At 41.1% G+C, this 26030-nt stretch overlaps 1 protein-coding gene across 1 annotated transcript in view; it reads right to left on the minus strand.

Moving 5' to 3' along the window:
- Positions 1-1948: 1948 nt before the first annotated feature.
- Positions 1949-26030, minus strand: part of vstm2a (V-set and transmembrane domain containing 2A) — a gene marked incomplete at both ends in the record, with an annotated part of 73960 nt that continues 49878 nt past the window's right edge. Inside the window, 3 exons of the mRNA XM_080049966.1 lie at positions 1949-2025; positions 19245-19581; positions 23202-23252. Coding sequence (XP_079906092.1) covers positions 1949-2025; positions 19245-19581; positions 23202-23252 — 465 coding nt within the window. The remainder of the gene's footprint in view (positions 2026-19244; positions 19582-23201; positions 23253-26030) is intronic.

Below are 26030 nucleotides of genomic sequence, written 5' to 3' on the forward strand. Positions count from 1 at the left end.
AGTAATCAGATTAAAGTTACTCATCAAAGTCACTGTGCGTTACTTTTTCTGTAATTTTCCTTAGTGAAACATTTTACATAACTGCACAAATGACTGCGATTGCGATTTTATGTAAATAAATGTGCACGCATGTGTCTCTAAACGCTCCAACTGCTCCAACCGCTCCTCTCGTCTTTTTGGTAGCGCCCCTCTCTGACATGCAGCGTGTGTGTGTGCGCCTGTGTCTGTGTCTGTGTGTGTGTGTGTGCAGCAGCATTACGGCCGAACTGTGGCGCAAAACAAAGTTTTCCCCCCGATGAAATATAGCGTCTGCTAAGGGGATATTTAGGATTCGGGTACGGTGACGTTGAAGAGATAGAAGTGTTTAAAACTTGGAAACTTATAGTCACGTGGCGACCGGTGGCCACACACACCCACCCTGCGTTCCAATACCCGATTGTGTCGTGGGCAAGTGATGGAGAGAGAGAGCGGCGGGTGTGTGAGAGAATAAAGGCTCCTCAAGTGTCAACAACGGCCCCCGGCTATTATTATCTCCCCTGAGCCGAACAGGAGGTGGAATAAGAGATTAACGGCGATATTTTTTTTATCGCCGATAAGAGTCTTGCGTTAACGCAGCACGTTAACGCCGATAACGGCCCACCACTAATAAATAGCTATATACATATTCTCCTCAACACTTCATATTGTAGAAAAGACTTGAGGCAGTGGTGGATGATGCCATATTTAGTAACTAGCTTCTTGTCCTTGAAGGTCTACCATATCTTCTGTAAATTCTCTGAACAGGAGGGGTATAAGCAAGGGAGCGTTGCAAGCTAGAACTTTCACCACTAGATGACGCCAAAATACACACATATTACACACTGTACCTTTAAAAATAGTGCAGGTCTGTTCAAAATGAATCATCCAGTGGTCACATATCAGGATTGGGAATGACTCATAAATTGTGACATACTTTTTATTCCTACTGGGGATGCAATACAACTTAAAATGACAAGGGACATTTTTTTCTTGTTTTTACACCGAAGCTATCACATTAAAATAAAGCTAAATTCAACATACTGTATAACACTGAACTCCAAGTGTCGACCTATGTAAGCTCAAGTAACAAATGTTCCCCTCAGTTTAAGCCATCAGACCAATAAGCATGCACACCCGCACTGTATATGTATCACTTACAAGATGTTAAAAGTACGCACATAAGAACATTTGGATGGCTAATACAGCTGAAGAAAAATGGGAAATGTTACTCTTTTTTTAACCCCAATGGTCAATGTTAACAGTCTAAATTAACATGTACTTCAATATCTAGTTTCTTTGAGAGGGCCAACAGTGCCTATATTCACAATGAAGTTCCATGGCCAATGTGGTTGAGTGTGAGTCAGCTATGTATACAGCACATACAGTCATTTTAATGTGTTTCAAATAAAACAGATATATATCTAGAATCATATACTGTATATATTACATAAATGTAGATTTCTCTTTTTTTTTCTTTGTTCACTTTTGAGCAAATGAACACATGAATTAGGAACAGCGAAAAAACCATAAGAAAGTCCATGAGAGTTATATCCAACACGGTACAGAGTCCATTTGTCACACCGGAGCGCTGCACCTCAGCTGGTGTTTACGTCGACGTCTGTACAAAAAGGTAATCCAACTTGGTTTTACAGGTGACGGGGGTTTAGAGTGGCTAATAACAATGTGCTGGTTGCAGTAGGGTGTGTGTGTGTGTGTGTGTGTGTGTGTGTGTGGAGGGGGTGGGGGAGTGGGGTGGGGCTGGGGGATTGAGTGGCCAACTGTGCTGTCCGCATGGTGAGAGGGGGGAGAAAATCAAAATAAAACAGGCAATCGTTCACTACGAGAGCAAACAGAGAGATAGAGAGAGGGGGGGGGGGAGATAGAGAGAGTGATAGAGAGAACTGGGTGCAAACCATGGCAGTTCTTGGATTTATAACAAGGCATCCCTCACCACACCACACACCAGAAGGAGGACAGCGAGTCCAATGCTGGATGATATTCTTGTACCTGAGAAGAGAAAACAAAAAAAACAAAGGATCAATCAGATGTAAAACAGACATGACATTGTCTGATGTAACCATTGCGATCTTCGTGAATAGACTGATGCAACTCTGCAAGATGGAAAGATGTACATTTTTTCAATAAAAACATTTAAATTATTTGATGTCAGATTCTATTTTTAAATGTAGAAGAAATTTAAAATCAGAACAAAGGTTTGTCAGATGATGTATACCCCCTTATGACATCATAATGAAGCCACACCCCTCATTACCAACCTAACTCATTACAACATCCACCTGTGATAAGCCACACCCCCAGATCCCACTGAATCTGACAGGCAGTCGGCCATATTGAGCAGGTCAGTAATGGCAGACTCACTTCAGCAATGGCACTGTGAGAAATATGAAGGGTTTTTAAGGTTTAATGTGACCTAGAAATTAAACTCATGTTAATTAGTATAACAGATGTCTACCAACCTTAACGGAATCAAGGACTTTCCCTAATCCTCACACAGTAGATGTGTCAGCCTAAACCTAGCCCAACCCTCCCAAAGGGTTGCCCCATCGTATTATGAATTTCAGTGTTAATGCCTGAATCACACATGAAAACCTTTGTATCAATGCAAAGGACAGTCGTAAACAACATACTGTATATGGTTCTTTGGTTTGGAAGGTTAAAACTTAAACTTCCACCCTAAAGCACAAAATGGAAAAAAGCGATACTTCAGCACTGACATCAAATGTCTTTAATGTGTAAACGGCTGCTAAAAAGACAACACAACTGCAAAGGCTGTGAACATTGCTTGTTTTTAAAGAACAGATTTGCACACATTCACTGCAAAATAAATCGTGATATCTTCTGTGTGGGAGTAATCACATTGCCTTCAACACCAGGCCAACCATTATTAGACCATTTCACATTTACATCCATCTGGTTTGTGACTCAACAGGTTATGGAGAGTTACTTTATCGACTTTATTGTTTCCCACTGTCAAGAAACCCAGGACTGTGAAGATGAATTGCTTAATACAGTAACAAAAGCATTGTGTGGGTGTTAAGATGGTTCATTCCCTCCTCAAACACATACAGTACATCATGCATTGGGCGCTCAATGTAATCCCAGAATTGGAATTTAAGGCGAGAAACAGGTGAACACGGTAACATCTTTGACATGACATTTTGCCAGTTGATTACTTACATTCAATCAATTCTTCTTTGTATTAGTTTTCTTTCAAAAACGTTTGATTTAATATTTAAAAAAATGGCAATATTTTGTTTTCAATATTTTGGTCGGATGTAGAATGCCTCATTTGACCTTGGGTATTGGACTGCCATTGTAAAAATACCAGGGACAAAATGAGCAGGGACTTTATCATTAGCTATATCCCTAACAAAGTCTGATGTGTTATTTTGAAAAATCTATCCGATTGTTAACAATAAACCAAATTTAAACCTGTGGTCAACATCATGGCAAATTAAATGTCTTACGACTGGTACTGGTTAACTGCACTTATTGTAACCAATATATGTTCTGCCCCATTTCCAGTCTGATGCTTATGTGAGATGCCAGCAGTTCGTTTTTGTCAGATTTTATTTTTTGCTAATAGTCTTTGGAGGCCTTCAACTTAAAGGAATACTTCACCCATACGGAACCAGCGTTCTATCATTATAAAATAACTATTATAATATAATGAATGAGGTTTTTCTTTCCTCAGTCTTCCCTTAGTCTTCCCTTGGCCCAGCTGTCCTGTTAATCCTGACCCTTACTGTAATGTCACAAGAAGGAAAATGTAGGGTTAGACAGTGAGACCATAAAACACTCTTCCTGCCTTTTCTCAGGCTAGGATGATCCGATTAAAATTTTCTTTGCACATTTATACTACATAGGATCTCCGAGTTCAATACACCTTCATATTCCAACCGGTGAATTAGGTTTTTAAAATGTCCTAATTTTCTTATAATAGCATAATGATCTAAATCTGAGTGAATCTAAGTGCCGGTGCTTGTGTTCTCTCCAATTTTTTTGCGGAATTAATTAGAAAAATAGTTTGCCACATTTGTGTGTACAATTATATGGCACAATGTAAAACCCAATGGACCAGACCGCCCATTTGATGTCTTTGCCCCTGTAAAATTTAAATGTATTTTACCTTTTTATTTTATTTGTTATGCAAAGATCTATATGATGTCAGATACTATGTCAAATCTCAATAAATAATTGTTAAACTAAATAAAAAATGTGTAGACAATAGAGACATTAGCCTCGTTTGAGAAGGAGCCGTCTTGCTCAGACCTGCGCAATTATGACGCATGTCTTGCTTAGCAGCTAGGTTGGACAAGTGTAACGTTGAGGCCGAAGCCTTGTTTTGTTTGTGGTGATGCTGTTACTGGTATTTGTGCCGCCGTGCACATGATGCAATGTTGCGAATGTTTTGTTATATGTTTATTTGCTTGACTGCGTGGCGCGGCATATTGCTGTTGGCGTCATTCTGAGGTATTTAATGTGCCGCTGTGCACACAATGCAAATGTGTTTTGTATTTGGCTGTTTGTGTGTGCTAATGTGTATTATTTGCGAGCTGCGTGCGTCTTAGAGCTGGGGTGGAGGATTTGGGGAGAAAATGGCAGTTGGGATAGAGATTTGAATCCAAATACCTCAACCGCTCCACTTGTTCTCTTTGGTCCCTCCCCTATAGTCCCTCCCTTACACGCTCTACACCAACAAAGTCGTGCCAAAGTGAATGGACAGTCCCAACAGCCAATAAGAACAGAGAATCGGAGCCTTGCTCTGAGTGGTCAAAGTGTACTGCTCATGTTAACTTTGACCAATCAGAAATCACATACCCCAGCTTTAAGGCATTGCTGTTGGCCATGCTGATGTGTTTGCGCTGCTGTGTACTGTTTGCAATTGAGTTTTTTGTAGGCTACACCAATCTGTCATAATATTTATGCGGGCCCTCCCACAAAATCTACATGCCCCCTGTATAGATTTGCTCTGGCGTCTGGTCATTGGGTTTGATGCTGTTCTCAAGCTTCTGTCTGTCTGCATGTGGTAGAGTTGTCCAAAAGAAAAATGATGCTCAGATACTTACTGATACTAAAAGTTAGTTTCTCTACAGCACACAACAACTAGACAGAAACAGTCTCCCCTTCGTACTCTATTTCATCAGCAATATGACAATATGTCACAGGTGTAGCTAATTTTTTTTTGCTCTAGGTTCTGATAGCTTAAGAATTGTTTGTGTTATTTAAAAAAATAATATTCATACCTCCTTATATTTGGGGATTTTCACTCCCCGCAGTATCGAAAAATGGTATTTAGGATCGATATTGGTACACTAGCATGTGGACACACTCAAGAACGTAATGAAACAAAATCGATTCATACTCCGTAATTAGAGTGGTCTGTCTGGCTAGATGTTGGAGCATCTCACTGTATGAATTTTCATATTAGTGGATATCATATCTGACTTTGGCTGGATTTCTCAGCTACAGCTTCTTCCAGTAATTTTTGTTACCTGAGGAAGTCATACAGTATCTGCATGCACCTTGGTGTGTGCTCTCTTTTCCATTTGCCAACTAAAACAATAAAAACCACTACAACAGCAAATCAATAATGCATGAACAACCGTCTCCCTGCTGCTGTGTACAAGTGCAGCTTGATCACCATATACACTGGAGTGAGAGCGGCGCTATTTATAGTCACTTCAACATATTTTATATAATATACATAAGTATATCTGGAACATGTCAGAACTGCCACCAATGAAATGACCCAGCACGGCTGAGTGGCAGTGCACTGACCCATCATGTTAGGTTATAACCAGAGGGAGGGCGAGTAGAAATAGTGCATTTGCTAGAGAGTACTATGTGCACAGAATACAATGATACTTGTTAGGGGCATAACATACGATTCGGTTTTGAATTGAAATGTCGAAGATACAATTTTAAAGGTGCACTATGTCACTTTTGGTGTGTCAGGGAAGTGAACATTTTCAAAGGTACGTATACTATCATAACTCAGGGTGTATTGACATTTGCCGTTTTTAGTTTGATTGAAACAAACTCAGGTGCACTTCCGCCCTCGGTGCGCAAAAACTTAAGCAGCACGGCCCACAGTTTGGTTTTCACAGATATTCTTAGTCTTATAATGATAGAAGTATTCAATACAAAGAATTACATGGAGAGTAAATCTGTTTTGTAAACTAACTGCAGGCTCTGCAAATGTCAACAAATCCCTTACCCCCCTGAAACTATAGTGCGCCTCTAAACATCAACATACCATCATACAACAACAACAACGACACAGCCTATTAAAAAGCGTATGACCTCATAAAATCACCTCCATTATCTTTTGTGCATTGCAGTATTTCAATACAGTATGCTGCAAAGAGGAATGCTTAACGGTCTACAAATATTGCATCGATATCACTTGACACTTATAAGAGCCATTCTCACAGGCCAGCTGTGCAAGTATTACAGACTTCTTGCAGAATTCTTACAAGTTGTGGTAATTCTCCCCAAGGCTCAATCAGTGTATAGCTCAACACAGTATTGCCACTGAACGGCTTAAATCATGTATAATGGTCAACAATCTGGAGGAAATATAAGAACAATTTGCAAGGGGGAAAAACACAGCAGACAGGAAAAAAATATTTCCCATTCTGCAGTGTTGTAAGGTGTTTTTGCCAGTTTTTTTTGTTGTGCCATTTTATAAGAAAGCTACCCTGAAGCAATCTACAAACACAGTGATCCAAGTAAAGTAAGACTCACTTGTGTCACTGTCCATACTGTTAATACCAAAGCAATCAAAAGGTTCACACTACATTCTTTACTAACTGGTTAATGGCAATATGTCTCAGCTGTATCCAACATAAATAAAAAAATATTTTGAAAAATAGACATTTTCCTCGACTGTGACTGAACACATTGGTCCAAACAAGTTCAGTCAGTGCTGTTAATGTACCGCTGATGGATTTTGTCACATGACAAAATAGCAGGACACTAAACACTGGATCGGCTCAATATAGAATATGTAATATTGCCAGGAAGTGCCATTTCACAAAGTTATGATTCATACATGAACACTTAACAATTGCTAATCGTAACGTTTTGCTGTAATTTCCCTTTTGGTTTTTGTTCCCCATTTAATGACTGTCGCCTCTCTTTCATGATCTTCTCAGAAAGATCTCCATGAAGACATTTAGATATTACTGTATATAATGAAATACGCTTCTTGTGATTTCAGCCTTTTTCCAGTAGTCTAAGTTATCCAATAACACTTGCTATTTTCAGAGCAGGATGAAGCTCAACCTCTTAAGTCGTTTAAAATATTGAAATTGTATTTTGTTTTTAGATATTGAAATTGTTGTAACATTCATTGTTATAGGTGCAATTTATATCGACCACTGTTAAGGATAATTCCCCGTTGCTATGGACCAAGAAAAACACAAAAAAATGTAACAGTCTAGATGACGTCCTACATTTTCATATGTCAATACAACAGGGAAAGGATAGCTTTCTTTTACAAACACAGTATCTGACTTTACGGTACAATATGTTCAGAATGGCATAGGTACGCTTTGATTACCTCCTGAGTGTTATCCATGCAAAAAAAATAAGAAAAAAAAGGGAAGGGAAGGGATGAATGGATTGGACATATAATCCCAATTAATTAAGTGCTTTACATTTTTTTTCTCTAATTGCTTTCACTGTCACAGGGTAGATTATTGTAAAAAGCTTGCTATTTAAGTGAATTAGCGCATGTTTTTTTTTACACACATTTGTATAATGTCTCTCTGTATTTGGTGTCTTGCTATGTGAGTCCCTTAGCTGGAGGCTGATTAATTATTCTCTGTGTGAAGGGTGTTTTGGCCCAGAGTGATGGCTGCTCCTCTGTGGCGCTCTTGTTCTCCCTAGATCACCTCAAGCCAAATGAGATGTGGTGGTGGAGAGGAATGAAGGGTCAAAGCCCCGCCATATCTCTCCCCCTAAACCCCCACCCACCGTTCAGCCCTATACAGCCCTTAGCAGGCCACACAATCCAGAGTGTCCCCCTGGAACATTTCCACCCTCTTAGAACCTTCATCCGCTCTGACACAAGAATCTAGTGAATGTCAACATGATTTAGTGAATATTTCATTTTTCACCATATTTTTTTTTTACTATGAGCCAAAGGCCTGCCTCATTTTCAAAGGATTACAAGTTCTCTTATTTATAATTTCTCCCACCCACTACTTCAAGCTCTGTTTTCTTCAAATCCAATCTCGTCTTTTTCTGCTGATGGAGAATAAACTATTCTGTTCGTTTCACAGCATTCTGCTGAGTATGGGTTGTGCATGTGTCATCGGTTACTTGGCTCTCATCGGTTCAGGTTGGATATTCCCCAAGACGCAGGTGAATCATCTAATTTATTTAAGGCCGATGACCATATAGCATGGTATGGAGCACACACATACAAGTAATAACAGAACAAAACAATGGCATACCGCAAGGACAAGATACAACAACCATTACCTATAACAATGAAGGCACTTATTTTACCAATACCTTTTTAACACTATATACTCTGTACTTTTTCCCATAATAATCATATAATCATACATTCACATTGTTAACATTCAAAAACATCATGCTATTCGTCTCCAAAACAATTGTAAAAAAAAAACACAGAGGTTCTCTGGTTTCTATCCAGCCCTTTATCAAACAGCATAGGCTGAACAGACTGTGTTCTAGTTTTTCCAGTTGTTAGTCAAGTCAGATGCTCATGTAAACAGCAGTGGTGATAGCCGGCTGTCAGGGGCCGAACCAAAGCTAGCCTGTGCATGTAAATCTTCAAACAAGTTCAAAGGTTGTTCACTTTGAGGAGGCTTACGCTTGTAGTTTTCTTGTGTTTACAAGACAAGGGGGCCAAATTAAGACCTTGGTAGTTTTGTATGAGTGGTGCACCACTTGAAATACATGTGAGACACGGCAGGAAAAACCATGTCCTTTTCAAGCACTGGTCAATGGCTTTCATAACATGTATTTTTTATATACTAGTATACATCGTTATAAAGTATTCTAATTAAAGTAATCAACTGGCAAAGTTTGCTGATTCAATCTGTACGTAATTTTTTTGTTCCCTTTTCACCTGCAATGTTGAAGCGTTGATATTTTTATCATCAGATTTGGCATCTCTTAACATTTGCCCCGTCCCAGCTGGATCCTCAATAAAGATGGGGACACCATTCAGCCCGATAGAACAGCTTTTTATGAGTGCTGCAGAGGCGGCTGTGCATCTCTCAACGTGTGCGGTTATAAATGCCTTTCACAGCTGCTCCAGGAACACTTCCTTATCAGGCCTTCAGGTAGGGCTGATGTTGTTCCTTATCACACAAGCCTTGTATGAGGACACGTGGATGGTGGTGTGGAAGATGACCAGGGGGGCCAGCCTTCCTGCAGCTGTACTGTAGTTTTCCATTCACATTGTCCAGATTGTTGACCCATCCTTTGATGTGGTTGTAGTCCAAGATGATGGCTGACTTGATCACTGATCCCAGCGCTTGTGTGCAGTCTCCTGAGGAAGACCAAGTTTGTGTTCTGGTGGGAGTGAAAGCACACTTTGAGGATAAGGCCTCTCTCCCTCTTGTTGGATGTTTTTTTTCTTTTACTGGGCCAACCATAGATGATGATCTTTCTCCTCGGGATTGGCTGGCTGAGTTCATGAGAGGTACAGCATTTGACATATGTGACATTGCTACCCCCCCTGAGTCCCTCATTCACATCAAATACAACCCACATCTTTTTTTTCTCTCTCCTGACCTTCACTGGTATGGCTTCCCTGTGGAGACCTGCATCTTCAAAGCATAGCTGGACGTGTGCTGCGGGGGCCACCCATATTTTGATGCCATCATGTGCTAGATTGCAGGGCAGATTTCACCAAAGAGATCCTTGTCAGTTCCAAGGTATGAAATATTACAGAAAAACCTTAACCCTAACTGGCTGCCAAGGATGTTCAACCCACACTACAATACAGCTCACAATGATACCCATCCTTGTTAATACATCGTAAAGGACTGTGAAAGACAGCATCCATAGGGTTTCAAAACAGAGGAAGAGGTTTTCATGCAGATGACATCCCCATAGTCTGAAATGGATGTAGACATGGCTGACTGCACAATTGCCCTTTTGCTGTTAATATCAAAACATGTCTCATTTCCCAAGTACTGAGGGAGCTTCTTGAAGATTTTAATTTTTTTTATTTGAGCTTTTCGTCCAGCCATAAGGCGAGACATTCATAGGAAGGCATGTAGTACATTTTTCAGTGGCTGGTCAGATGAACCCGTTAAACATAGAGGTGATGTCTTTAGCATGTGTCACTGGCTATCTGGTGGACTCCGGGTCATCTTTATGTTGTGCTCTGGTCGTCACAGTGTCGAAGACTGTTATTTTGCATTTTTTTTGCCAATAAAGTCTCTCTTTCAGCTCATCTAAATGGGAAATTATCTTCAATATATTCTTCTTCGGACCAGTTGAGAACTGCCCGCCCTCATGGCTTCAGCAAAGAGAAAACTAGGGTTTCTGTCATCTGCAGCTGCACCCGTACAGCATCCGACTGCTTACACCACGAGTAAACAATACAATTCAAGAACATTTCATTTAGGACGGATATGTTTTTGTTTTGTTTGTGTACTTGAGTCATATTTAGGTTCATGGAGGGCAGCTGCTGCACCTACACAATATTGCAAAATAACATAACAACAACATCATTTCAAGAGATAATTCTATCTATTCTCATTCTCTCATCTAGTGTGTGTGTGTGTGTGTGTGTGTGTGTGTGTGTGTGTGTGTGTGTGTGTGTGTGTGTGTGTGTGTGTGTGTGTGTGTGTTTCTGTGGTGCGTAAATCATTTTATCGCTTCCGGGTCAAAAATGCCCCTAAGGCCATATTTGTACCCTGTTAGTGTACAACTATCAAGGAAATATAAATAGCATTAATTTTACAATGTCATTTAAGCCTATAAACAAATCAAAAATTGTATAACAGTATGTAGTGCTGCATACATTTGTATTCCTGCACAAGCTTATTCATTTCACCACAACATTATATCATGACCCAAGAATAGGAACTACAATTTGGAGATTAAACCAAACTTGAGTGCACAGGAAATATGTCTGTAATCTGCTATTATTTTTTATTAATTATTTCATATTTTTTTATCCAAATGACCTTTGCCATCTCATGTTTTGTCCCATTAACCTCATGTCATTTAGACACGTTCCCAGATAACAGTAATTAACATTGTACACTTGCAAAGTTAGTATTCTATGAATACGAATGAACAGTTGTGTGGGTTATTAAAGTCTGACACTGTCGGCCCCCATTAGATTCACGTTGTGATAAACCGGAGTTGCCCGTGAATTGTACTAGAGAAGTCTTTTGTATTATCCCCATTGGATGCAAGCCACATTGGAATTTGGTTTGATTCTATGGTTTTTATACACCACATAGCTATTTCACCTTGCTCTCATATTAGCATGCATAGCTTGTGTCAGTTTCTTTTCTCCATTTGCTATATCCCTGGCACTTAAAATGCATGTAAGCCATCCACTACAAGTAGAAAGCAATGCTATGTCTAACGCTATTATTCTCATACATAAATCACAGACATTCTTTTTGCATAGTTTTTGTGCGAGTTGTTTTTCACTTTGGAAGTAACCTTGCCGGCGTGCATACTAAAGGTAAAGTTACCACCTCCATTCCTATGCTATTTTCAGGAAACAACAAAGGAATAACATTAGTGAATTATAATTTGCATTTTAATTGCTGAGCAAAGAAGAAAAATAAATATATATATATAAAAAAGGAGTCCAGCAATACAGCTGAATACACAAAGAAACTAACATCACATCCGTGTGGGCAATAGCTGTATTATTTTATTCATCCACATCACTGTGGTTAAAAGCTTCTCTACCCACTTGCTGTCATAGTTGGCTTAACAAGGTCACTGTGTCTTTGCACTCTTTTCTGATTAATTTACGGCTGCATTTGTACACGGTTATTCAGCTGGAGAGAAAGTAGCTCAAAGCAAAGTGAATGCTGAGATAAAGGTTGCCATGACAGCTATGATTTAAAAAAAGTCTGACTTTTGCTCAATGTCTCAGGGTTAACAGTTGTGCATGATGCCCCTTTGAGTTAGCATTTTCTTCATGTATTTCCCTGGCTTTTTTCCTCCTTGGTCCGAGAGACTGCAGACTGATTCATATGTAGGCATAATGAGGGAGAGTTTCTGTCTGAGCTAGGAGAGACCTTTTTCCGGTTTTATCTTGGTGCATTCTGGGTTAGAATAGACCCGCACTGAAGATACTCTTCACTTTGTCCCACTTAACCTGAACACAACACTCAACATTTTGCCAAAATGTTTTTGGCTCAGAGGAAATGGCTATGTGGAATATCAATTCCAGGCCAGCAATGCAGTGAGGTGAATCACCACAGCATCTCCACAGGGAGCTCAAACTGGCTTAGTGCCAATCCCATCTATTCCTGCTGATCCCTGGCCCGGCCGGCTGACTGACTGGCTAGCCGACTGTCTATTTGTACTTGCTTTCTTGCCTGGTGGCTTTTGTTATAAAATTTGCGGTCGGATTTGCTTGTTGACTGATACACAATTTAACCGACAGTCCGGCTGCCTGAGCCATGACTGGGGTTTTTGGCTGACCGACTTGGTTAAATACAATTGGATTTCATTGACTGTTGATCTGTGGGTGAGCGGCGAATGGGAAAACACAGTCTGGTGTGTGACACAAAAATATTCCGAAAACATTAGAATCCACCACATTTGAAGAAATATTACACAGGCGGTTTTATGTGTTTCAGTCAATATTACTGCAGCTGGCTTACAAACCCCTGTAGCCAAAACTGACCTCATCACCATGCAGCTAATGAGGGCCCACCATGGAGTAATTTTACTTTTGTTACAATTTAATTTTAGTATCAGCGAAGGTATGTGGAAATAAAACATGCAGAGAGCTTATGAAATATGATGTTTTGTTTTCTATAAAAGGTCACATATTATGCTAATTTTCAGGTTCGAAATTGTAAAATGGGTTTCTACTTTTAACCGTTTTTCATGGTGTAGCGTCCCTTTATATTTAGCACAGTGCCATTGCTGATCTCCTCTTTTAAGCCTCTGCTTGAAACGCTTCATTCTAGAGCCTATTTAAACCCCATCTTCCAGAAAGCACAGTAGGCTCTGATTGGCCCTAAATCGAACTGTTGGTTTGAAGCAAACCGTCAGTTTTAGACATTATATTGCTGACAGAAATGGTTCTAGTCTATACAAGTCGTGTTCCTGTGTAGTGTCTTCATACCCGCTGAGCACTCACTCAAAGATGTTAGCCAGATTCAAATGTATTCAAAAGACAAAAGTGAGAGCAAGGAAGGACCCACTCAAGCATCAACACCAACCTGAAAGGACACATTGACATTGCGTGCGGCTGCTTGAGCGATATGAACGCAGCCAAGCCAACCAGCAGCCTTGCCGCTCCTAACCACCAACTGCCGATGACTCATTGCTTCTGTTGCTGCCTTTGACACGACGGCCGCAGTATATATATAAAAAAAAGGCAGTTTTTAAAAAATGTGCCGTCTCCTAAAAAACAAGGTCAGTGATCTGTTTTGTTTGTTTGGATGAATGCTTGTGCAATAAAGCTGAGTCCATTTTTTTTGTGTGATGCGGATGGGACAAGGCTAGGGGACAAGTCTGGCCATGGGGGACATATATTTCTGTTTACTTTTTTTCTAACCCCCCCCCGCCCCCCTCCGCATTCAGCTCTGGTCACCTCTGAGCTTTTGAAAGAACAACACTGCCAGGAACAATGGAGGCCGAGCCGTGATCTAACAGCAGCTGACACACTGGTGGGGAGTAGCTGTGAACAAAACACTTTGCTTTTGCTACACTGCTGCAGCCAATCCAATCCAACCCCAGTCACAGTCCCACCCATCTGTTAAAAAAAAGTGCTTCATTGTTAACAGATGCAGCAATGCGGAAAAAAGAAATATATCTGCACTCCTAGGTTTAATTTCATCTCAAGCCATTTACCTATTGTTGATATTCGTCTGCCTCCAAACCTGAGCGTGGCAGTAATAGAACTCTATCGCCCACGGCCTTAACAGCCCCCCGTTCAGAGGCGGCGGCTATGGCTAAGGCATGCCTGAGCAGCCATAGAAAGACATTTATCAGTGTCAGACACACCGCACAGAGGTCTCACAACTCGGCAACACAGTTGTCAGCATAATTTGCCAGCCTCATAATCTCTCCGACTCCGCAGCTCCCCGGGGATTATTCAACTTTTTACCTCTATTCAGTGGCAAGTAATATCTCTCTCTCCCTCTGTTTCGCTTGGAGGTTGCAGATGTATGCCGTGTGAGCCCATTTTGAGCAGGGCCGAGTTAGTGTTTGAACTGGTTGAGAAAAAAAAGATTTTAGACTTTTAGGGATGAGGAGGTGTGTGTGTGTGTGTGTGTGGGGGGGGGGGGGGCGGGGGGTCCAATCATATTTTGATAAGTCAGAGAATTGAAAAGAATGCAGAGAGTAAATGAGAGAGAGTTTGCACTGAGTCACCTAATTGGAGAAATGAGAAATAGAGGGCTACTCTGTTGTTGTGATGTCATGAGGAAATCAGTTTCCTCAGTCATCTTTAATATGCTTACGTAGAAAACATATGAAGAAAGTGTGGACCATTTGGAAGTGCAATGTGCATGATTTTCTTAGAGACATAAAGTCAACTCACGTACACGTTAATATGTTATTGTAAGTGCTAGGTAAAGGATGGCTGATAAATCAAATGTCTTTTATTAGTACACACTTGCAACCAATGGTGTTCAATTTGGTGCATTTATTTTGTATCGGGTTAGTCATTGCTATTTTAGTTTAATTAAAATAACTTATTTGCATCTTAAAGTTGTGTATTATTAAAAAAAATTTAGAGTAAAATATTTTGATACAGACAGTAACGGCGTATAAAAAAAGCTTATAATGCACCGCAAAGATTGTTAAGTCCCTTATTTTAAATTTTCCTTGAAGGATTTTGTTCTCATTTGTCAAAGGAACCCACTGTAAAGACAGCTGACCTAAACCATAATGAAAGAGTTAATCCTCCTCCACCAGCTTGGTTTGCTCCTTTATATATACATATACATTGTGGAGGCTGATGATGTTTGCTCTCACCAAGATGACTCAGTTTGAAATTAAACTGCTCACATCTTGATTTCAGCCTCAGTGTGCTTGATGAAGGACAAAGGTAACATTGATATGCTTTGCAATCTGCTGAATGTAATTACAGACTGTTCCTCTATTAGAGACCCATGATAGAGACATACTGCGGTAAAGCTCATGAATTACATTTGTTCAAGTTCAATACAAATAATTATAACCTTAAAAGAAGGCTATAGTATACGTGAAACACTGTTGTGCGATTATATAATCTTTTAAAATGATAAAATAATGACAACAATAATCTTTTTTTTTCTCAGGGTTCCTGGTTCCAATGAGGTCATTTTCTAAATCTACTGACAGCTATATTTAAAGCAAATGAGGACAATTAAAGAGTCACATAAAACCCAAACTAAATAACTGTGAAAAATAACATTTAAAAAAAACGTTAAATGTTGGGCGAGACTGCTCAGGCTGAGGAAGCCTGCAGCAGGAAGACTCTCGGTAATAAGGTGCGTTTTTTAAAAATCACCAGAAGAAGCATGATTGAGAATCTCGGGAGCTACTCATAAGGGATGGACATTTCTAAAATATAGCTGGCGGCATGGCAATTTAGTGCCTTAAAGATTAAATGTCTTAAAATCAATTTTTTTTCTCCCAAAATGAAAGGTTGAAATGTGTTATCTCTTAGAATTAGTCAGGAGTTGAGCAGCACATTTTTTTTTTAAGTATGCTGGAGGCAGGCACTTGACTTGTAGCTGATCTCTGAATAAAGGGAATTGCAATTCTCCAAACAAGATGAAATAAAAAACCACGGCCATCTTCAATATCTGTGCTGCCGACTGAAAATAAATCCTTAATGTTTTGGCTGTGATCCTGAAGGCTGAAGTAAACAAGACTGCATCACCCAAAGTGCCATAGTTATTGGCTGCTCAGATATTGATGTATACGAGACGGGGACACACTGACATTCAACTCTTTGTCCACAGTGTCCACGTCAGTGTCAGAGAGCAATGGACACAGCACTCCTTCTAGGACAGGAACTTGATTTGTGAAAGTATGAGCAGTGTGCATACAGCCACAGAGGAGATAGGAGAATGTACGTACAAAGAGCAAGTATGTCAAACGTCATAGCCGCTTTTCCCTGGACTAGCCATTTCTCTTATATAATGCTTCACAGCTGGACTCAAAGTTCAATCAGATTAACCTTTGACGCTTGTCATGACCTTTTCGATGTGCAACCAGTCAGTTGACATCTTACTGTAAAGTTACCTGAAGGTAGCCTGGTGAGACCAGTCTGATCTTGTGAGCCTCACATTATGTTATCTCCCTCAGGTCAGTTGGGACTTTCTAAAATGTCCTTGGGTAGGTGTCCATTCAAAAATGACGAGGCCAATCAGGACCCACCCTCTAACCTAACGTTTGTCCCTTATAGTGGAGGCAGCTTTCGATTTGCTCATACAGTCCTCAATCTAGTCTCATGAGATCAGCCATATCTCACTTGTCGGTCCATGTTGACTTCCTCGACTACTAGAACCATTCAGGGGCTGCCTTTCACTAATGGACGGCAAGTGGGGAAGGTCTGGTCTGACTGGAGGCTAGATTGACGACTACATGAACCAATCAGGGGCTGCCTTCCACTAACGGACAGGGTTAGTGTTTCTCCTCTCCACAAAGATTAGAGAAAGTCCAGACAGATATACAACGAAGGAAATAAATGTAAAGCTCGCAAGATCAGACTAGTATCGCCAGGCTGACCTTAAAGAGGAAAAGCTCACAGTATTCTATGTTCCCCAGTTCCCCTGGATGGCACACCACCTGCATAAAAACAATCCGCGATGTTGGCAAGAAGAGTTCAGCACAGCAGAATATCAACACGCTGACAAGGCTGACGGTTTTATGAAAAGGCAGATGGTAACAATAATGCATCCTGCTACCGCAGTTGCAAGTTGTGGTGAAGAGATATATGCTTCACTTCGCATCTCAGGCAGGCTCATAGGGTTGTGAATCAATAACACAGACTCATCGATTACTTGGCCCAGCCCTCTAGGAATTCTAGTTATCAAATCACATTTTCCTGCTTGTACTCTTGTTCTGCAATACATACATTATGTCTTACATATTAGTCTTAGTAAGGTGTTGTGGGGTCACCATGTGATGCCAGAAAAGCTTCAATGTGCCTTGGCATGGATTATCCAAGACCCTGGAACTCTACTGGAGGGATGGACCACCATTCTTCCAAAAGATATTCACTCATTAGGTGTTTTGATGAGTCGATGCATATTGTGTCTAACGTATCAGTCTAAAATGTCACACAGGTGTTCAATCAGTGGAATGTGTTGTCTGCCATAAGGCCATAGAATATTATTCACATCATTTTCATACTCAACAAACCAATGTGATCCTTGAAGAGACCACTAGCATCAGGATATAAATGTTTCTTCATAGGATTAAAGGTGGAGTCGGTGATTCTGGAGATTGCTTGTTTTCCAATCGTGTTTTGCTCCTCACGATCTGCTGCCTGTCTAAAAAAATGCATTGATAATACATAGAGTATGCTCTGTAAACGGGCATGTTGCTAGCTACGGTGGGCAACCTTTTTCACATACCCTTTGCTTTACAAGTTAGTTTACAGAGCCTAGGCTGTGAATTCACACCAACTGTTGTTTTACAGTGTGCAGGCAGTACGGACAGGTAGCGGATCTTGAGGAAAATAGTAACTGATTTTGACATGAAGTGATTTAGACAACAAAGCGAAATACTCCAGAATTACTGACTACACCTTTAGAGTGATCACTCGCAAGGACTTTGTACTTATTTGTAGTGACCCTTTCCTTTATGGGGAACCAGACCAAGCCAGCAAGATCCCCTTCTCAGCATAACAGAGCAACTTGGGCAACCTTATGTGATATACTAATATGATGAAGGAAGACTCATCTGACCTTATCCCTTTTTTCACATCTCTGTAGATCAGTGTCTATGGTTTTTGCAGTTAATGTGCCTTCATCTTTGTAACGGTTTTATGCTCTGCAGCCCTATTATAATATCCCTCTTCAGACCGCATGTTCTTGCTGACAGTCTGATAAAGTCCTGCACTGACATTCTTGGTCACCCAAGGAAGAGTTGCTTTTCTGTTTTTCTTGACATATCAGCCTAATGCACAAACATCACGCTCATCTACCACGCCTGTCGACTACAATGTCCCATCCTGTTTACTGAAGTCTTTCCCACGGATCCAAACGCAAACGTCACTTTAGGCACTTTACTTATTGAAACATGAGCCAGCTGAGCAGTCTCTGTGACTTGAGCTTCTGCCATCTGTGCTCCCAACAATCAGCCATCTTTCAAAGTCACTTATATCTGTTTCCCCTTGCCGTCTTGATACAGAACCACAAGCAAACCTGGGCCTGATTGCCATATTTATTCGTGTCACAGAGTATTATTGGATGCTAATTGCTTAATTGTACCGTGCAGTGCACCTGTGCGGAAGCATCTGCACAGTTTTTTTTTCTCCACTCATTCAGTTTTTCAAATTGTCAACCCAGCAACCTTTTTTAACTAAAGTGTTTCTCATATGCACGAGGGTTAAATAATCTTTACACATGACAACACAAAAAACGATTTGAAAGGCTGAAGCTATCATGCCAGGCCAGTAGGCGGCATAATGTTTCACGTCAAACACCATAGTAGAACAGTGTGAGCATGGGCACTGACCCTCCATTGTTACTTTTTCTTTGTACTATTCTACATACTACAGCTGATCATAAAACATAGTTTGCATGTAGTAAGCATACCACTGGGGCATACTTTTCATTATGTATTTCATCATAACATCGTTCCTTGAAGTTGCCTCTTGCTTATTTATCCATTTTATTGCTAGTTGTTTTGACATGGATGTTCCGTAACTTCCCCCGCGCAGTGGCTTGTGGGTCAGAACGCCAAACAAACCTTGCTGATTTGCGCACTTAAAATGACAACCAGGTGAATTAATGCTGTGCCCTTCGTAATGCAACCCTACCCGAACGGGGCCTTACCTGAGACGCCGTTGTGTTTGTCTGTGTTGGAGGATGTGTGAGAGGTGGATGTGGAGGCCACTTTCTGGTCCGAGCTCATGTTGTCCTGGCCCAGAGAGGAGCTGGACTTCCTGGGCTTCTTGTCCGTCAGGTGCAGTGGGGAGCTCTTCTTGGGGGGCTGCGGTGGCCTCCGGGGCCTCACGGTGGCGTTCACCTTCAGCCAGGCCTGGACTTTGTAATCCACAATCTCCCCGTAGTTGGCTCGCGTCACCCTGCACTCGTATAGTCCCTCGTCACTCTTGCCCACTCTGGAGATTTGCAGCTTGTGCGAGATGTCGTTGCCCTGGACCTTCACTGTCTGTTAGGAGTAATTAAGAGAGGCCACCGTGTCAAAACAGTGGACCGTATGAATAGCACATGACGTTTCATGACACATCATGCAGCCTTATTCTACAACCTGCTACATGAGTTATATTATGTGACATTTGGACACAAATATACAGAAGAAGGTGGACAGAAGGACATAAGTGAAGGAAAATATACATTGTTGAGGGGCCACGGATTGTGGATAGGTTAAGACAGGTCAGGGTTAAGAAAGGTGGTTCTCAAGAATGTGTCATTAGCATATACACGTATTCCCTCCAACCTAGAGGGGTCCAGTATAGCAGCTTTTGTATTATAGTTCTCTACTCTGCTCTACACACCTTTGGTTCTAAGTCCTTTTCTGGAGATTGTTTTCAATTATAAGATAGTACCTCCTCTGTGGTGGTGGTCGGTTTAGAGCCTATGTGTTTCAACTCAGTCTTCATCAGGGCGATTATTTGGTTTTTGAAAAGTGCTGTGTCATAACAGGCTGTGTCATAGTTTGATTTATTAATTCAACATGTAACGTTAACCAACATGCATACTGTATATGCACAGTGATCTCCGCTCTTGCTGCATTTTCTTGTTGGCCACCAAGGGGAGGAACGGCTGTACCTCGAGGTTTTGTTGCCAGTTTTGGGGAAAAAAAGGAGAACAAAAACTAGAGAGACAACAAGCTCGAAGACTGGAACTGATCAGATGGATTGGTAGTTTGTTCTAACCAATCACCATTTAATATTTGGTACCATCTTTATTGGAACTAGGTACCAGGTACTTTAAAGCAGCTCCGAGTAACATTTAAATATCTTTTAAACAGCCTCATGTTTCCTCTCATAATCATAAATTACCAAACAAACGAGACCATCAGTGCAAATAAAGACATTTTTATATAGTTTTTATTACCGCTTTTGGTCTGATCGTACACCGAGTCCGATTTTCGGTTCGCTCGTTCAGGCTCTATGGTCACATATCCGTATTGGTCGCAGATTTCAGTGTGGCGCTGCAACGCAATTTGAGAAGCCTATCCCTCCAGGTGAGGGAAGGGGAGCGGGAGCCTTGTTTGAGACAGTTATATGTCGTCATAATGACTGATAACGGGGCTGAACCATCAAAGAAAAAAAAGAAAATGCAATGAAGAAAAGCTAAAAGGGAGAGTGATAGGCCGGCGGGAGGGCATTGCCAAGCAAATTAGACGAGCGAATTAGACTGCAGTGTTTACTCTTAAATGAATGAGCGGTAGCCTACTAAAACAAAGTTTACTTTGCCTCACCAGCATCATCAGATGACCATTATTCATCTGAAATAGTCATTATTTACAACAACATAAACACATTACCTCATCGTGATCCATACCAACTGCCGTCTCTCGTTCATTCGCTTTGTGTGAGGACACGGACTCTTTCAGCTCCATGAGAGGTGACACTGCATCAACTCATTGCAATCAGGTGTGTGTAGCACTGACTGGCATTAGTTGATGCTGTGTCACTAACCACTCTCACGGAGCCGAAAAGAGTCCGGTGCCCTCACACTTTCAACACACGGACATGCACTATATTGCTTCCTGATCATTTGAATCTCGCACGCCCGGCACGTGCTAGAAAACAGCTTCACGACAGCTGGCGTCGTAAAAATACTACCGCTTTTGTCCAAAGGAGCCGCCAACGTGCCATGTTACTCGTAGTGGCTTTAACATAGTGGAAAACCAAAAATGTGACTAGAGTAGAGATAGAGTAGGTATCATGTAATGGAAAAGTGCCTTATGTGTAACGGTGCCATGTACTGTACAGTGGTGTTTAGAAATGGGTGAATTAAATCAAATCTTCTATCACGGTGCATGTATGTACATTTATATTGCAATATCAATAGACTGTACTGTACATTTGATGTTTTAGAGAACATTTACTGGAAGGTCAACTGACAAACTGATTTTAGAGCTCATTTTAAAAACGAATAATAGCTTGTTAGAGAGAAGAAGAGAAGATAATTCATACAGGATTCCAATTCAATGCTCAGTGACAAAGGTTAGCTTAAGTTCATTTATTTCAAGGTTAGAGCTGGCATTCTATCTAACAGCTATTCATGATAATGTGTGCTCTCTATTTTGTATATGATGCTTCAAGCACTAAGTTACTGTTTAAGGCCCAGCTAAGTGACCCAGAAAGAGGACGCATAGAATGCAGGACACAGATCATGCAGGTACATTAAGGAAGGGAAACGTGTGCAGAACATGTCATCCTGATATTGGAGCCACTGAGTGTTGATGGAAGCAGAAAGGAGACCCAGCAAAGAGGAGAGAAAAGAAAGAAAGATCCTGGTGAATGGATTATATCATTATATAGCTTCATTGGACATTCCTAATTTCTATTTTAAATTTTTTTATTTTTCCTCATTGGTATTCAGACCACCAATATGTATGATTATACAAGACTATGTATACAGTATACTACAGTAGAAAGGAGCCCTTTTTTAAGAAGGTTGTTAATAAAGTTAAGATGTTTGGTTTTTAGAGAGATGCAACTTACAAAGCTAATTATAGATATGGCACAATTTGCATATTTATTCAAACATGTCTGAAAATGTTGCACTAAAGCAAATATTTGTTTTAGTTATCAACTGGCAAAGTCCTATGATGATATCTATAAGGTAAGTGTTTCACCCTTTTCACCTAGAGTGTCTCGCCGAAATGTGGCACAATGCACTCATAATAGAGGTTTACATTTTGTGGGACCTGCAGGTTGTTTGCTGTGCTTGGCTTTTATATTGTTAAACTGCGAGTATTATGGTTGTGCTGATTGGTGAAATAAATCGCTATCATTGATGTAAGGGACGATTGGCAAGTTTGGAGTCAAACTGCCTACTTGTCTCCCTCTCTCTCCCAGAGAGGAAGGCGCTTTAGTTAATAGTTTTTCTCACTGACTTTATAAGCCTGACCATCTCTGAGTGGCGTTCTACTGTAGATCGGCATCTTGGATGTTTTTTTTTACTCGCGTGTCTCACATAGAAAGGCTTTAATTTGAATCCCTGCAGCTGTCTCAGAGTTGCTTCATGCCTCAGCTTTGTCACACGGCAATACGACCTGAATTGTGTGGTTTGCGTCAGTAACAGCAGCCTCATCATCAGCGGACAGGTTTTTGGGTCAGAACCTTGCGGGAGTGGACTGGTTACAGACACACAAGTAGCAGGAGCGGGTGGGTCCAGGTTGAATAAATCAGGCCCTATAGCAGACCTCTAACTTATAAAAGAATCTACCTTTTGACAGAAACAGGTTAACGTATTGCGGGGCCTGTCACTACAATCTACATGACCTGACATTCACATTACATGACGAACTTCTAACACGAGGAGGGCTGTGCGGTTCAGTGGGCATAAGAAAACACACACATACAGAGTGACAGTGGGGGGGCGGGGGGGGGGGGGTAGAGTGGAAAGGTTGCTGGGGCATGAGCGCAGGGAGAGGGAACCACTCTTGACAGTAATAACACACTGCTGCCTCTGATTTCACTGATTAGCTCCTTTCTCTGGCTTGGAGGTGTATTGTTCGGGCAGGAAACAGCCGCTGTTGTGTTTGTGACGCAAGCCAATGTGGGTTTTTGTGACGTGCTCTCTCAAACTTACACTTATTTTGGTCCCCTCGTCATCGGGATCGGGCTCCGGGATCATCTCCATCTAGGAAAAACACACAGAAAAGCGAGAGGGAAGAGAGAATTAGGCAAAGTGATAGTATAGCCTGCTGAGTATGGCTACAGTGGAGCCCTCTAAGAGCCACTCTAAGAGGACACACTCAACCATATGGAATCGTCTACATGGTAGTGTCAGACTCTGTAAAAGCTAAGCAATTACCAACTTTTAACAACTTTTTCTTTTTTTTAAAGGAAAGAAAAAGGGCATCATATGTCCACTGACAGTTATAAATCTTTCATTCGGACATCGACACACGGTGTACAGACCGGGGCACTGCATTGCCGCTGGTCCGCCTTTAAAAATAAATGCGCAAAGATGTCACTCCTCTGATGCCACTGTTTTTGCAGTATTTTTAGATTTTTTGAGTAGTTCTGTGGAGAGGTTAAAGATAACTCCTGGAAAAAGCTGGTCCATGATGCTGTGTGACAAATGTGCAGCTGTCTGAGACAAATAATACCTCAAAACCTCCCTCAGACCAACGGCGTAGGTTTTGATTCAACATTGAGGGGACACACACCATAAGTAAGGGTCCTTTTTGTGGACAATTTTTTTAAGTGAGTGTGTGTGTGCGTGTGTGTGTGTGTGTGTGTGTTTGTTTGTGTCTCACTCCTATTCATACCTCTCCCAGTCCCCTTACCATAACCCCAACCACCCAGCTGTGATGCCTGAACCTAATCGCCAATTTCAGGAACATATGGCTGTGGAACCATTGGGCTGTGGGAACATATGACCCCCCCAAAGATAATATTTTCAGAAAGGCCTTATCACAAGAAATCACATCTTTATTTTTAACATAAAGGATGAGGCGACTCTCACAGGTCCCATATTGGGTTTTTGAAAGTAGATCGGTATTATATTTCTTGGGGGGACAAATGTAGCTCTTCTAAATATTAAGGGTGACATATCCCCTACATCCCACCCAAAAATATACGCCTTTGCGTCAGTCTCTGCGGTAAAGAGCAGCATTACCCATAAACAAAAACATGACAAATAAAACATGACAGAATGCCTGGAATGGCTTTTCAGTAAAGAAATAAATATATGCATAAAAACACAAAAAATACTCAAAAGCAGCAGCAGCGTAACCCTGGGGCTGAAGACAGAGCGAGAGAGAGAGAGAGAGAGAGGGGGGAGAGAGAGAGAAAAAAAGAGAGAGAGGCCCCTGTTTGATCCCCCTGTGGTATAATACGAGCACGGTGGCAAGCACTAAGCCTACAGCCTACATCATGGACTGGGCATTGATTTTAGAGGCTATAATTTATTTATGCCACATCGGATGCCAAATGGATTTGTGCCCGGGAAAAAATAAAACAAAAAGTCTGCTGACTACAGAGCTGAAGAGGAGCAAAAGCAATGCAGCAAGAAAGAAGGCTCGAGAGGAAGGAGAGGTAGTAGTTTCTCCAGAGGACATGGAAACGTTTTGGCATGGCAACGACAAAAAGGAGAGAGAGAGAGGGATAAGGTGGCTACTTATGAGCGTTCCAAGCAGAGACCATTCCTTCAAGTGCCGTAATTACCTTTGGAGAAAAAGCCAGCACATTTTTTTTTACCCCTCTGGGAGATTGTCTCGGCAGACAGGTGATTAATGAACGGAATTAGGCGCCATAGCTCCCCCTCCCCCCCTCTGTCCGCATGTATGCACGACTCTTACATCTCCTCTTCACAGACGGGACCTGGCATCCTCCTATTGTGTCACGCCAGACGTCTTTTAACGGGGGTGAAGGCAGGATTAATTGTCCTCAAGTCTTGGCGTCGGACAGTTTGTGTCTGGTCATCAATTTGAGCCTCCCTTTTTTTTTTTTTTTTTACAAACTTCCCAGTTAGTTATATAGGCTATGGGGCTGTGCAGTCTATATACAGTATATGTGTCACATCATGGGGAAGATGAAGTTAGCCCACTTGAGGATAGATTCTCTATCCCTTGCTCTATTAAAAAATACTACGGCTGCTGTGTTCAGGGAACAAACACGGCCACTGTGACATTTAAGGATACAACCTTTTCTTTTCATTTTATAAATAAAATAAATACTATAACTTATATCTTAAAAATTCATTTTTTTGGCATGTGTTTAAGAAAAAACAGTAAAAGCTGACAATAATTAACAATTGGTAAGCAACCACTGAAGCCCTGGTAAACGACCTTGCGAATCCCTTGAGAATGTCACTTGTGGCAGGTTCTTGTACAAATAGGGATGGCAGCTAGCAACCTGCACTGTTTATACAGTACACAGTGACATCTGCACTGACAAGGCCAAAGAAGGAAGGGATAAAGTGCAGAGGAATTTGGGCAAGATCCTGGGATGGAGAAGCATTTAGAACTGTCTCTTTCAAGACTATTTGAAAGAGTCAAAAGCTATTTATACATGTATACATGTATACAATATTCAGTATACAATATTTTTTTTAAGGACAATATCTCCCTGCTCTGTCTGCGGGTCGGCTGACTGCGCTTGCCTCACTCCCATATAAATAATAATCAATGTCAAACTTCACCTTCATCTTTCAAACGTTTTCCAAAAATATTTCATCCAAATTGACTCTTTGGGTTTGCGGACTCTTAAAACTAAAACATTGGGGCCGTATTTTACGATTTGTGAACCCATTAGTCACCCGGCACTGTACAAATGCAATTTAGGTAATTGTGACATAATGAATGTCCAATATCAATTTAGAATCCTGGCATTTATCATCCGCCATAAAAGGCATTTATCTTCCACTAAGAAGTTGGGTGTGTGTGTGTGTGTGTGTGTGTGTGTGTGTGTG

Source organism: Ammodytes marinus (genome assembly GCF_949987685.1).
Source record: "Ammodytes marinus genome assembly, chromosome: 21".
In the NCBI taxonomy this organism is placed as follows: Eukaryota; Metazoa; Chordata; class Actinopteri; order Uranoscopiformes; family Ammodytidae; genus Ammodytes; species Ammodytes marinus.